The 16,204-nt window shown below is 43.5% G+C and overlaps 1 protein-coding gene across 1 annotated transcript in view; it reads right to left on the reverse strand.

Moving 5' to 3' along the window:
* Positions 1-16,204, reverse strand: part of glis2b (GLIS family zinc finger 2b) — a 31,936-nt gene that overhangs the window by 8,243 nt on the left and 7,489 nt on the right. The window contains exon 2 of the mRNA XM_028986932.1: positions 280-493. Coding sequence (XP_028842765.1) covers positions 280-469 — 190 coding nt within the window. The 5' untranslated portion in view covers positions 470-493. The remainder of the gene's footprint in view (positions 1-279; positions 494-16,204) is intronic.

A 16,204-nucleotide genomic window follows, 5' to 3' on the forward strand; every position in this document is an offset into this window, starting at 1 on the left:
TTGCCCTAAATAACATTTAAGCAATCACAACGTGATTGGCTAGCTTTAACGCTTGAAATGTGCATAAATGGATGCAATTGGCTAACGCTCGCACTGCTACTTGCAAAGCAACAAACCCACAATTCTGTTCAGCAACACATGAAGCGTCTCTGATGTACAATAACATAAATTGTGTTAGTCTTAACAAAATAAAGCCAAGATGAGAGGGACTGTCCTTAAATTCACACTAATGCCCTTTGTTAATTTCCACAATTTAATTGAGTGTTTGTTGTAGGCCACCTGTGTGAGGGGAGGCAGGCGTGGCAGGAATGATCACCGCTGTCCCATCGTCAGTCATGCGCAGTTGTCTCGGCCGCTTCGCATGTATAGGAGAGGGGGGAAGGGGCGGGGGCGACCTGGGCCCTCTGTCCCGCCCACTGCCGCACCCTCGTGGGAGTTTCAGGTCCAGCGGCTCATCCAGTGACAGCATGGCTGCAGCCCAGCGTCCTACCACCTGAAAAACAATGAGAAAATATATTCATTTTTAATAAAAAAAATATGTCTAAATTGCTGTATATAAAAGTACATTAGCATCTTTTTGAAAAACAGCGTGGGCGATGCAAATATATTTAGGACAATGAACTGACCCCAACTTAAGTAACCTGCATATTTATGCAAATGTATTTTTTAAACACGTCTCACTCAGGCCTAAAAAAGGAATAACAATGCTGATAGCCGCAGACTGAACCCTGCAGAGTTCATTTTCCATGCATGTAACGTCCACTGGCCCAAGAGACACATTCATACAATTGCATGACAAGAAAACCGATGCTGATCTTCATGTGCAATCTGTAAAATTTCTGGAATTTATCAAAATTCCAATTCAAACAATTTTGACACAAAGTACTTAATTCCGGTGTTGGTATCATATATGCAGAATAAAGTTTATTCTACTGTTGTCAGTCGCATTCATACTTTGACAAGTTTGTTTCGTAAGGATGAATTTTATCATATAAGTAATATAGTGATTAGCATAACTGTACAGTAACTGTGACCTTTTTAGTGGTTTTGTGAATGTGACACATTGCATTAAAGTGTGCATTTAAGAAATATGTTTGTATGGTTTTAATGGGCGTACATTAATGAATGTGAGTAGAAATGGCAGATGAAGCTGCAGATGTAGAGGGTGTGGCCTTGGCAGGAGTGGGTGTGGCCATTTTCCATACTTTAAACTTTTCTCTCTCAGGGGTTCCATTCCTGAGTTTAGTGTGTCTGGGTCACATGACCTGGGTCAACTCAGCGAGCGCACTGCTATTCCAGTCTGAGTTAACGTTAACTCGAGTCATGCAGACGTGCATACAAAGGTCCACTTCACACACACCCATCCTAACACTGTCGCGACAGATGGAATTTATGTTTGTGTGTGAGACAGAGCCGAAGAACACGTTAGCTTTAAACTGTACAGGAGTGTAAACTTTTCATCGCTTGCAGTTTAAACTGAACTGAAACCAATGCAATAAAAATATTACACACACATGCACACACACTCTTAAATGCTTTTTCACCCATGACCCCCCCACACTGACCTTTGTTCACACTCATCTGGTGGAATGTCTACAATCCAGTCCAGATGGCCAGTCATTCTGTCACACACACAACACACACTCTCGCAACGGCCTAGGGGTACAACACCCAAGACGATACTACCCCTACCACACACAGCTCTATTTAGCACCACACTGTGTGAGTGTGTTTGTGTGGTACTATGTGTCTATTTGGCATGGGTCCATGTGTGGAGTGGTGAGTGGGAGGAGCCGCAGTGTCAGAGAGTTCAGACCACCGGCGGGGAGGAGACATCACGTATACATACTCATATGTATACGCAAAACTACACTAATACACATGCATTTTAATCTGAAGAGTACTGAGGACTGGAGACTGGTCTGCCATTTCTCTCGGTTGGTTGCAGTCTGCTGTTGACTACATTGTCTCACTGTCTTGACTTAATTATTTTAATTATCAGAGCTCATGGCCGCACCCACCTCCCTGTCTGTCTGAAGAGTTTAAAAGCCTGTCGCAACCCACTGCATTCTTTTTGCATTTTGCGATCACTGTTTAAAATGCTAAATCACACATTAAATGTATATGTCTTTATCATACATAAGATTAATGTATAATTTATATGCACATTGAAATGCTCCAGCAGTTAGACAACAGTACTGGTTTCAGTACATTGAGATTTTTTACTTGTAATAGGAGAATAACATACTCTCTTAAAATTACAAGTGCCATATTAGCCTTTATTCTTAAGCAAACGCAACAAAATGAGAGATATTTGGTCATCTTTATATTTGCAGTCCAGACCAAAAATCCTGTACGAATAGCTTGCACGAAATACAATATTCTGTAACAATTTTGTAGGGGGTTGTACTATATTTTGGCCAATACAGTATGTTATAAAAACTGTTATAAAAGATTGTAGAGTGGAAAGTACACACTGTCACTTTATCAAAAAACGTTTTCATTAATCTTGTGAGGTTGTGTAAAATGTAGGTAATTATAATCGACTAAACTTACAACACAACATGAAAAATTGTATACATTCCACCACCGAGAAATTATATGAACATATCATTTAGGTTTTTTTTTACCTCACTTTCTGTTTTTGGAATTACAAGAACATAGTACATTCCAAGAACATTGAGTGCTACGTGAAAACAGCAATGGTTAAAATTTGTCCTTGTGAATGAGACAGTGCTTAGTTTTTTCTGTAAAGTTATTCCATTTAGTACGCCAAATCCTCCGTCCAATCCCGACCAGACATAACCCTAACCCAGTGAATGTGGTGTTCTCGATTAGGGAGGTACAACAAAAATGTATCTCCACAAAAAAAAAAAAAAACATCCCGGCAAATCAGTGCAAGCCACAGACGCACACTGAGACCACACTGACAATGTGGAATGCTGAAAATGGGTGAAACAGAAGATTTTTTTTTGCTTCTGGACGCAGACGCATTTCCAGGCTTGGATCATTTCCTCCCCTTCTTTGGGGGGAAAAAGCTGTCACTGACATTCCTGCCTTCTGCGTCAAAATAAACATCCTTCAGTCCGTGGAACCGAACGCCTTTGATCAGTGTGTTTGATACCTGTTGAGTGATTTTCCTCCAGCTCTCATGTGTCTGTCCCCCCAATGAGCTTATTAAAAGGTTTTTAAGGAAATTTAACATGTCAATGCAGGTGCAGGTTCAGGAAAAGGTTATCCCAGTGGTCCATGCATGATTGTGGTAATATTTGGACAAATTATATGCTGTATTATATAAGAACTAAAACCAGGGTGTGACCTTCTGTCACGTTTCCCGCACCACTACCCCTGCAGGGGGGTGCGCAGATGTCCCCAGGGATACCGACCCGGAAGTAGACAAAGCCAGGTTGCTGTTCTTTATAAAGGACTGGCAGCCATGTTGTTCCTTGTTCGCTCATCATTGTGGATTTCTACTTGTTCCTGTTAAGCCTTTTCCCCTGACTTTGCCTTATCTTGCTGGACTGTTTTTCTTGTGTTTTTGGCATTTTGATGTCTCAACGCCCACTTTTGAATTACCCTTTTTCCCTCAATGGTCCCAACCAATTGCCTGCTCCTCTTGATGACTGACACTCCCAGTACCGACTCATTTCAGAAGACGCTGAACTCTGTCAAGCCCTCGTTACGCCATCTCCATTTCCCTGCGGTCTGCTGTGACCCTCCAAGAGCCGTCACAGGCCTGGATGGACGGCCCCTGAGGACCAGCCACGAGTACCTCTACACTGCACCTATCCACCTCAGGAATGGCGCCACTGACGAAAAGGTATTTACTTTTACCCTCAACATCACGCTTCACAATCCGATAGTCATGGGTTACCCATGGCTGTCCATCCACGAACCCGGCATCCAGGTAGGGCTGTTTCTGTCAGTCTCCGCCCACAGTCCCTACCGCTCCCTGCCTGCACCACTGGTCCACCGGTCCAACGAGCGCTGGACCGCACACCCACCTTCATGAGTCACCAAGCCAACTGCTGATGGAGGCCGGACCTACTCTACATTCCAGGGTATCATGTGAAGGTGTCAACCAGGGGTCTGCCCATGCCTTCGGACACCGAGAAAAACGGACCCGGCTATGTGGGTGTGCTCAACGTGGTCAAATGAGTCCTTCGTAAAGATTGAACCTCTCCTCTGCTTCAGACCGCCAGTTCACCTGCCGCAATGCACCTGGTGGACGGTATGCCAAACTACGTGGCCTGCCACCTCCTGGATATCTGTCATAGTTCATTGTAGATTCACCCTGTGAAAAATGTCTTTAAGCCATTTTTTATGGCTTCCCATCTGGCCTCCAGCAGTTGTCTACCCACACCTAGTGCAGTTTGAAGATCTGTTTGTAACTTCTTCACTCCTGGGCCAGGAAGAACTTCTGATACCAGCAAAATCTTGTCAAACCTCACACTGAGCTCTATACAGTCCATCCAGGATTTCCAGCAGTGTGTGGAGACGGTGCTTTGCTCAGTGGCACCTCAGTGGCACATTGGGAGATCGGGATTCGAACCGGCAACCTTCTGATTACGGGGCCGTTTCCTTAACCACTAGGCCACCACTGCCTGTTAGGCCACCACTGCCACCACTGCCCAATGTTGTTTTCCACCACAACATTGCATGCAATACAAAATAGTGTAACGGCATGTTTGAGAGTGACGTTAGCATCAGCCAGTTGGCCCGCAGTGACAATTATAGATTGTTGGCCTGTTTTATTTTTATTGTTAAGTTATTTTATTGTTATTAAGTTATTAAGTTGTTTTATTGTTACTCTAGTAAAGTTTCAGTCGACTAAAACTCTGAGCATTTTAGTCTTATTTTAGCAAGAATTATGCATGACTATTTTAGTCTAGTTTTAGTCAACAAAAACTGCTGACATTTTAGAATAATTTTAGTCATTGAAAACTGTATTTTAATCGCTTTTTTTCTATAACCCAGTCAATTTAGTACAAGCACCTTGTAGAACAGACAAAAGCAACTATTTATTTTAGACAAACCCATTTATAATTAAAACAAGGTTGGATGGGCTGCCATTCAGAATGAAATGTCAGTTAGACATGCATGTACATCTGAGGGGAGGAAAAGAGAAGAGGAGTTGTCTGTTGTCAGCATAGCAGTATGGATAATCCATGTGACCTCACCAAGTGATCTTGTGTATAGACAGAAAAGGAGAGGACTGAGTACTGAGCCATGAGGGACACTAGTTGAGAGTCTGTGTGAAGCAGATGTGGATCCTTTCCAAGTCACTTGATAAGACCACTCATCATGGTAGAAAGCAAACCCCTGAATTCCAAGTCTCTTCAAGATGGACAAGAGAGTATAGTGGTTAACTGTATGAAATGCTGTAGAGAGGTTGAGTAGAATAAAAACAGATGAGACTTTTTCTGATCTGTCCACATATAGCTTCTCAGAAACAGCCAGAAGGGGCTGTCTGTGTAGAATGAACTTCTATGAAGGCAGACTGGTTGGGATCTAGGATTCTGTTCTGAGATAGATTAAGTGATAACTGATTGTAGACACAGCGCTTTAGAAAGAAATGAGACAAGAGACACTGGTCTTCAGGATTGGAAGAACCCTGGTTGTTTTAAAGACAGATATTACATGACCAGATGTAATTGAACCATTTATGATGTAAGAAATTAGTAGTAGTAGTAAGGTCAGAAGAGATTGTTTGAAGTATTGTGGAGGGCATTGGATTCAGTGGACAGGTGGTTTGATTGCCTGTAGATATATGAAAGAAAGTGAAAGTGAAGTGATTGTCTTTGTGAAACACTGCAGCAAAGCACACGGTGACTTAACCATCACCCTTGGTGAGCGGTAGGCAGCCATGACAGGCGCCCGGGGAGCAGTGTGTGAGGACATTGCTTTGCTCAGTGGCACCTCAGTGGCACCATCGAACCGGCAACCTTCTGATTACGAGGCCACTTCATTAACCGCTAGGGCACCACGGCCCCTGAAAACCATATTTAGTCTTGTTTTATTTGTCAACAATATTAAATATATGATCTGGATGATTTCATCTGATGTGTGTTTTACAACATATTTACAAGTTGCGAATATGTTGTAACATTGAAACAGAAGAATGAAACAGAAGCTTGGAGCGCATATGGATGGGTTTATTTTTGGAAGATTCCATTACAAAGAGCAGAATAACGTGATTAAACAAAAGGAAATAACATCTCAACAGCAAAATTTAAAAGACATAGTTATCGTCACATGACCATTTATATCTCGTCTTTTCACGTCTTGTCTTCATTGATGAAGATATTTTGTCATAAACAACACTAGTGCCAGTGGATGTGAGTGTGTCCAGTAAATACAGTGAATGTCCTAAAGAATTTAACAATTAAAAAAACAGAAGTTGTGCTTCTTCATGAAGCTAGTTCGTTCTCACAATCAATTTGTGGTTATTAACTTCTTTATTTTTTCTTTTTCTTTTTTACTTTCTTTAAACCTTTACTATTATTTTACTTTAATTGTTACCTGGCTTCCTTTCTTAGCTATTGCCTCGTCTTAGTCTCAGTACAAATCTCCTGAGCCCATAACTTCATACTGGTCATCTCAGCCTTCATGATCTTCATCTCTTTCTATAGACTTTCAGTCATTTGCTCCTGATGCAAAAGGGCAATCTCCTTCCAACGGAAGTCCACCAGCAGCTAATTCTGTTTCTCAGACACTGTCTCCAACTTCATTCTCAATTCAAAAATTTCTCTCTGTTGGATCTTGAGGTCTCTGCATATCTGCTGGACTGCACTAATAATATTGTTGGTTACGTGGGTCATTTTTATTTACGAAGCCTTTTTAATTGATCTCGTATTTATACTGTCTGGTTGATTTATTGAAATCCTAAAGAACTTCATAATAAAGAAGCTGAATACAAGATGACGTCCCCATTAAAAAAACTAATTCAAATACATGTTTGAAAATATTGCTTATTGCATTATTTTATTTCATTTTTTTTATTTGATTTGTTAAGCCACCTGTCTTCCAGGGACTACAGGGATATAAAAAAACATAATTTTGGTTAACAGGAACCTGTTAAAAGTAATATACATTTATTAGTTTTATAAGTCTGACCATTTTAGTCTTATTTCTTGTCAGAATTATCCATAACTATTTTAATCTAGTTTCAGTCAACGAAAACTGATGACAGTTTTTTTTAAATGAAAATTGTATTTTAGTCTCTTTTTTTTATATATATAATTCTGCTTAATCCAGTCAATATAGTACATTTACTTTCAGCCAGTCCCATTTAAGAATACAAGGTTATCTTATTATTATATTCTTATTACTCAAGAATACTCTACATCTTATCCAGACACGGCTCTGATTTCTTTCATGTTTTCCAACCAAACATGCTGTTTCTTTTCCACTTCATTGTAAAGAAAGTGCATCCAAAGTTGCTCCGTCTTTTTCTCCCAGCCATCTGCTAACTCACGTATTCCGAAATCGAATGAAATTAAATTATGCCACAAATCAGGATTGTAGAAGTGATGTCATCTGGATGACACAAGAAACATATATATTGCATAAGAATAATAAAAATAATAACGCAATTAATCAAGAGAAAATAATGTCTCGTCTTGTTTTTATCGATTTTGTATTTGTCAACAATATTACATGATATATTTCGTTATAGTTATCGTCACATGACCAGCATTTACGTTGTAGCTCACATCTTCTCTACTCTGGTTTCTCCACTCCGAAATGACGAGTGGGGCCCACTGGCTCCGTTACTCTCAGAATTCTTAACAACCGATGCAGTGAGTGGTCAGTGCAGTGCCGATGTCACTTCCTGGTTGGTGGTCAAACACATACTCATCTCCTCACCCATCAGTCTGAGCAGAGCTCTCTGTGTGTGTGTGTGTGTGTGTGTGTGTGTGTGTGTGTGTGTGTGTGTGTGTGTTTTCTCGGCCTCTGCCGGGCTGGAAGAGCCCATGCTGTGAAAGTGGGCTTGGCCGGAGTGTGTCTGTACCTGTGCAACCTGACAGGGGGTGGGGGGGTCTGTAACGTGTGGCACAATTTGACCGTTGATCCTCGTCCCTTGAAAAACATCTGGAGTACAAGCCCAGGCCTGAGCGGCACACACACACCTCACATGCTAACACCGCCTGTAACACACATTAGTGTGCCATTGTTAATGGTATCCCAAATACACACTCACATTAACACACTCCTGTAATTAATGCACCATTCTACACAACCCTATTACACACTCCTTAATTTACACTGACACATAGTAACATTGGTCCCAACACGAACGCACTAAAAAACACACTGCTGACATGGAATGACACACCTGTGACACTTCCCTGTGACACTTCTAACACACACAGCAACACACGTCTGTAGCACAGTCGGGAACACACACACCTTGCATGCTGATACACACTAATGCGTTGTAGCATTTGCATTTTGTAGCACAGGAATACATTTACCACCACACACCTCACAACAAACACACACAACACACTAACATGCACTACCGCACACAATGTCACAGGCCACACATCTCTGAAGAGGTCATGTTACCTCACACATGTTACCTGTTACCTCACGGCTCTAAAAACGAATTATTGCACAGCAACGGCATTTACATTTACAGCATTTACCAGACGCCCTTATCCAGAGTAACTTACAGTCAGTAGTTACAGGGACAGTCCCCACCTGAAGACACTCAGGGTTAAGTGTCTTGCTCAGGGACACGATGGTAGTAAGTGGGATTTGAACCTGGGTCTTCTGGTTCATAGGCGAGTGTTTTACCCACTAGGCTACTACCACCCTTTAACAGGCATAGTTTATCCCTCGCACACACACACACACACACACACACACACACACACACAGATAAACACACACTCACGGCGCAGAAAGTGCGGGGAGGGAACGGCCGCGCTGCCTTTTCTCACCACTCCTTCCCCTCTGATCCACTACAGCTCTGTCTCTCTTCCCCCAACACCACCACCACCCGCCTGTTTTTTTTTTTCTTCTTCTCTTCCCTCCCTTTCTCTCTGGCAGCCTGACCCCATCTCCCCTGACACAAACACACCCAAACCACACACACACACACACACACACACACTGAGAGAGCTGGAGAGATTTCTGTTTCTGCCCCCACCCAGCCAGCCGCCTCCTCAGACAGGAAACCTCAGTTTCCACTCCATCCCTCCCTCCATTTCTCTCTCTTTCTCCCGCTGTTTTCCCATCAGCCATCCCTCCCTTTTACACTCGATACAATTTTCAGATCACACACACACACACATACACACACACACACAGATGAGAGTAGGCATCTTCTGCCTGGCACACTCTTCCCTTCTGTCCCTCTTTCCCCCCATTTTCTCTCTCAGCAGCGTGTTTTCACTTTTATGAACATTCGGGAAATTACATAAGCACAGAATAGAGAGCGGAGAGAGAGGGATAGAGAAAGAAGAAGAGGGGGGTGCATGTGGGTGTAGGAAGCCACCACTGCAGCGCCAATAAGGACACCTGTCAACAGGGCGGAGCCCCAAGAGACGAGGGAGCGAGACGGACTGAGAGGGAAAGAAATGCAAGGGAGGAAAGAGGAGGGGGAGACTGCAACAGGAAGCCTCTTACCAAGCTACCGATGGCCTCCAGCCAACACACTCTCTCACACACACACACACACACACACAATCAGGAATTCCAGGAAGAGGGCAGAGAGAAGGATGGAGGGAAAGGGAGAGTGAAAGAGGGTAGACAGACAGAGAAAGTTGTGACTGCATTATTGTAAACAAGCTCATATGGACACGCACACACACATACACACACACACATATACAGTGCACAGGAACAGCACAACTCTTTTTTAACGCAGACAATCCAACATCACACACAGTGTGTGTGTGTGTTTGAAAAAAGACACCAAGACATTTTCTCTCTATGTGTTTACCAGCCACACGGCAAACACAACCAACAAGAACACACACACACACACACACACACACACACACACAGTCGCGACTCAAGTTACGAAACAGGCTGACCTGGTGTGACTCGGCAGGGGTTGGGGGTTGCGGGTAGAGCAACAGCGTCCCCCCAGGATATCGTGCTAACAACACCAGTCTGAGCCAATCACACACAGACACACACACAGCTCTTGTACCTATGACAGGGGCAGTTGAGTCACATCTGTGTGGGGTGTGTTAGCTGTTGTTGCCTCTGTCTGACAGTGTGTGTGTGTGTGTGTGTGTGTGTGTGTGTGTTCATCTGGCAAAGTGGAGGGAAAGTTCTTCCAGGGACCAGTGAACTCTTTTATTAAACTCTTTCATAGCTGATTCCTGACGTAGATGTTTGTCTCTCTCTCTCTCTCTCTCTGTCTGTGTGTGTGTGTGTGTGTGTGAATGTGCACAAAGGGTGTGTTTTGACTGCACAAACCACTTGCTCCTGATGTCTGTACATGCTGCAGGGTTCCACGTGGTTCTCCCATTTGCTCTTAGCAACAAGAACACCCAACACACAGGACTACTGTCTAAAATCTACCTAATACCCAACACACGCAAACAATATAACAATATACACACGACCCAACACACTCACACAGTCTGTCTGAAAAACAATCACAGTCCTGCTGCCCATCCACTGTCTACATTATACTCAACGCACACTCCCACCGCCAGAATACACGAACTACATCAAACAATACACACACACGACCCAACACACGCACACAGTCTGTCTGAATAACAATCACAGTCCTGCTGCCCATCCACTGTCTACATTATACTCAACGCACACTCCCGCCGCCAGAATACACTAACTACATCAAACAATACACACACACGACCAAATACACTCATAATGACCGGGACCCCAACACACACTAATACCATGTAAAATATACCCGATACACACTCCCGCCGCCAGAATACACGAACTATATCAAACAATACACACACACGACCAAATACACTCATAATGACCGGGACCCCAACACACACTAATACCATGTAAAATATACCCGATACACACTCCCGCCGCCAGAATACACTAAAAATGTCAAACAATACACACACACGACCAAATACACTCATAATGACCAGGACCCCAACACACACTAATACCATGTAAAATATACCCGATACACACTCCCGCTGCCAGAATACACTAATGTCAAACAATATACACACACGACCAAACACACTCATAATGACCAGGACCCCAACACACACTAATACCATGTAAAATATACCCGATACACACTCCCGCCGCCAGAATACACTAAAAATGTCAAACAATATACACACACGACCAAATACACTCATAATGACCAGGACCCCAACACACTAATACCATGTAAAATATACCCGATACACACTCCCGCCGCCAGAATACACAAAAAATGTCAAACAATATACACACACGACCCAACACACTCATAATGACCGGGACCCCAACACACACTAATACCATGTAAAATATACCCGATACACACTCCCGACGCCAGAATACACTATTAATGTCAAACAATATACACACACGACCCAACACACTCATAATGACCGGGACCCCAACACACACTAATACCATGTAAAATATACCCGATACACACTCCCGCCGCCAGAATACACTAATAATGTCAAACAATATACACACGCGACCCAACACACTCATAATGATCGGGACCCCAACACACACTAATACCATGTAAAATATACCCGATACACACTCCCGCCGCCAGAATACACTAAAAATGTCAAACAATACACACACACGACCAAATACACTCATAATGACCAGGACCCCAACACACACTAATACCATGTAAAATATACTCCCGCCGCCACACACGACCCAACACACTCATGTGGCTGGTAAACCAGGACCCCAACACACACTCATGCTATCTAAAATATACTCAACACACACTCCTGCCGCCAGAATACACTTATTACATCAAACAATATACACACGGGGCAGTGGTGGCCTAGCGCTTAAGGAAGCGGCCCTGTAATCAGAAGGTTGCCGGTTCGAATCACGATCCGCCATGGTTCCACTGAGGTGCCACTGAGCAAAGCACCGTCCCCACACACTGCTCCCCAGGTGCCTGTCATGGCTGCTCACTGCTCATCAAGGGTGATGGTTTGAAGCAGAGGACACATTTTGTTGTGTCACCGTGTGCTGTGCTTCAGTTTTTCACAATGACATTCGCTTCATTTTCACTTTCACACAACCAAATACACTCGTAATGACCTGGACCCCAACACACACTATAACTGATTAATATATTCTCAATAACATACTCCTGTGAAACATAAAAATTACTCTGCACATGAACAAGGATAAAACTGAAATCATTTCGTTTCATGACAGATATATATTGATATATAAATATATATATTGTCTTCCTGGAATACAGAGCCCTCAATATCCAGCATATATTCTTGCAATACAAACCAAACCAAACCCAACACACACCGTTATCTGAAAAACACACACTACTGGTGGCTAATACACTGGACCACGCACGCCAAAAACATCCAACACGCACATCTGCTGGGTGCTAGAAGCCCAGTGGGTAAGACACTTACCAATTAACCAGAAGACCATAAAGTCACAGGTTCAAACCCCACTTACTACCATTGTGTCCCCGAGCAAGACACTTAACCCTGAATTGTTCCAGGGGGGGGACTGTCCCTGTAACTACTGATTGTATAAAAGCCAGACACATACAACCTTAGCACAGAGAGAGCTCAGTACAAACACGTGCAGACTAGAAATCACCCTGCACACACCTCCAGTATGGAAACCCTAGACACACTACTACTGTCTGAAAAATGACTAATGCACACCCGGCACATGCTCCTGCTGTCCAAAAAACACCCAACACACACTTGTCACACATGTCTGACAAATCCCGTCTACTGGTGTTCATGGTGTTCAGGACTGTTCGGAACAGCCAGGAGCTCTCACATACGACTCCCTCTCATCTCTTTCTCTCCCTTTCTCTCCATTTCCTTTGTATGTTGGTCCATTCCCAGCACTTAAAGCAAAGCAGAGGTCCAATTCCTCTCTCCCTCTTTCCATCCCTCCCTCCTTCTCTCCTCATTCCCGCAGCCTCTCCCACTGCCAGTGATGCAACACACGCTCTCCTGCCTGCAATACGGCTCCACCCCCGGCCGAGAGGCAGGAATGGGGGGAAAACAGGGCTTCGCAGGCGTCACATGTTTCTCAACGGAGAGGAGCTGAACTGATTCCTGTGGCCCAGCTATTGGTCCAGATCCTCCACCCAGTACCACCAGTACCACCTGACCTCTCAATCAGGGTGCTGCGGGAGTCAGGTCTGCACTTTAGCACCCTGGTTGTGTGTGTGTGTATTCTCAGTGTGTATTAATCTCTCTTGACACAAATACACACTCTCATTACTCTTCACAGAGCAGATGGCCCAGCACAGGTTTTAACAGGCTCACTCTGAGTGTGTGTGTGTGTGTGTGTGTGTGTGTGTCTTATATGGCTGTGAAATTAGGTGTGTGTCTGTGTGTGTGTGTGTGTGTGTGTGTGTGTGTGTGTATGGCTCAGGGTAACCTCCCCTTGAGCCTTCAGGGGGAAATGATCACAAGGTCAGCTCAGGAATGCAGACCAACACACCTGCCCAAACCCCCAGCACAGACACACACCTCCCTCACCCTCACCCTCACACACATGCCACATCAGCACACAGTGAAATTTGTCCTCTGCATTTAACCCACCACCCTGAGTGAGCAGTGGGCAGCCATGACAGGCGCCCGGGGAGTTCCGGGATTTTCAAATGAACCAGTACCATTATAATGCAGTGTAGAACATTATACTGGAGTAAAACCTACTCAGTACAGAAAACCTACCCAGTACAGAGAGGGGACAGATCCCATATACATATACTTCTTAAGCAGGTTTCTTATGCAGTCCTTTCTTAACTCTTTTAATATGTTGTCTTAATATTTTCTGTTTTATTCAACCCCTTGCTTAATTCAAATTATTGCATGTTTCTCTTATTTGATTTTATTCTGTTTTCTTTTTATTCTTTATTTTAAATGAACTTTTTGTCCATGTCTGTTCTGTTCCTTGTATTTTTTTTTAATATACAGCACTTTGCTGTGTTAACGTGCTTTATAAATAAATATGGTATGGTATGGTACACGGTACGGTATACTGCACTTTGGTCTTTCCTACCACAACACATGTGCTACTTTTTTTATTGGACAAATCATTGCCAACCCTGCACTGACAACTATTGCATGCTAGAGGTGTGAACCTATACTGGTCTCACGATTCGATTTGATTACGATAATCAATGCCTCTATGATCTATGCATCTCATTAATTTAATTTGCTACGATGAGCAGAAAAAAACACTGGCTATTCAGTACATGCTCATCTGATGCCACAAACAGCAGAAAAACGGCTGGTTCAGACGTCTGTGGGGTCAGGTGAGCACGGACTGAACGACAGTTTTTGCAAATCTCAAGCCGCTTTCAGCCCATTCGAGGCGTGCACTGCACTCACTGTGAGGTTCAGGACTCTTAAGAAACAGCAAGAAACGCTTGCAGTGGGGCTCAGGACGAAAAATAGGCGTTGTTTTCTAAACTCCCGGTAAGACATGCCGTGTTGTAGATCTCTGGACACTCAGAGACTGATAAGATCAGATTTTCCTCCATTCCGGCATTGTGTGTGTGTGTGTGTGTGTGTTTCGAAGGGGCAGAGCAAACTGCTTTGATTGGGGCAGTTTTGGGCTAGCGGGTAAAGAAACGGAGCTGTAATCGAAAGGTTGCGGGTTTAAATCCCAATCATGGCTGCCCGCTGCTCTCTAAGGATGACGGGTTAAATGCAGAGGACGCATTTTATTGTGTTCACCATGTGCTGTGCATCACAATGACAATCACTTCCCTTTCTATTGTATTGGTCATGTGCAAATATTTCATGCCACATTAGAGCATGCCGCGGAGCGCCGCTGAACACAGGCAGCCACGGTCACAACTGGCACTACTTTTATGCTGCTGCCATAAAAACAAACCAAGAAACGTCATTATGATATTATTGATTATTTCCTGCACTGCATCAATGTGATGTATCGATTATAAGATTAACTTCAACAACCCTATTGCATGCTCACTCTACCCTGGAAGGGGGGGTCCGTCTCTGACTCACTTTTTTTTAGTGGAGTTTGTATTAGTGGCGTTTTTCCTTCAAAGTGTGTGGTGTGTCAACTGTAGGGTCTGTCAAAGCCCACTGAGACATACTGTAGGTGATTTTGGGCTGTATAAAAAACAAACGTTGTTGTCCCCTGCGGTCCACCTTTCTTTAATCATAACTTTTACCGAATGTGAGATTTTACGATCATTATAAATTAAACAAGATGGCTTCCACTTTAAAAATTAATGATTCGTATTTCTTTATTGCGATTGTTAATTTCTTTGATTCGGATTTTACATGCAGTACTGTTTTGATGAATATGGCGATTCATGTTGCATTTTCACACAGTGTGAGATGGTAGTCATACATTTCTGACAGAAAGTGATGAAATTGCAGATTAACTTTGGTCGTTTTGAACCTTTCTCTCAGTAGAACAGAGAACCACCATCTACGACCACCGTGACCAAAGATATTGCTCGAGTTGTTTCTCTGTTGTCATGCTGGGACTGCCCTAAATGATACAGTGTATAGCGAGCTCTAGAGAAACGCATTAAGTGCAATGATTTGTGGGCCTGTGTGGACCGGAGTGTGTGTGTCTGCATGGTGAAGAGAGCCTATAAATACAAAATGGGTGGCAGAAGTCTAGAGTGTGTGCTATTGTACAATGTTATAAATTGTATGTGTGTGTGTGAGTGTGTGTATGTCTGCTGGGAGGAAATCTGATGAGGAAAAAACAACAGGATGGTAATTAGCCATCACACAACCCTCACACACACACACACACCGTGTTTCATGTGCTATGAGTAATGTGTGTGCGCGTGTGTTCTGAATGTGTATGGAAACTGCGGAAACAATCGACTGCTGTCACTTTAAAAGTGGGCATAGTGGAATCACACACACACACACACACACACCCTCTCTTCTCTTCCCTGCCTCTGCCTCTCTGTTCTCTTCCCCTGCTTGCATGAGGCGTCTGTTTTCTCAAAGAGAGACCGCCCCCCCCCCCCCCCTCCTGGCAACCAGACAAGGTCAACATT

Source organism: Denticeps clupeoides, chromosome 7 (assembly GCF_900700375.1).
Source record: "Denticeps clupeoides chromosome 7, fDenClu1.1, whole genome shotgun sequence".
Taxonomy (NCBI): domain Eukaryota; kingdom Metazoa; phylum Chordata; class Actinopteri; order Clupeiformes; family Denticipitidae; genus Denticeps; species Denticeps clupeoides.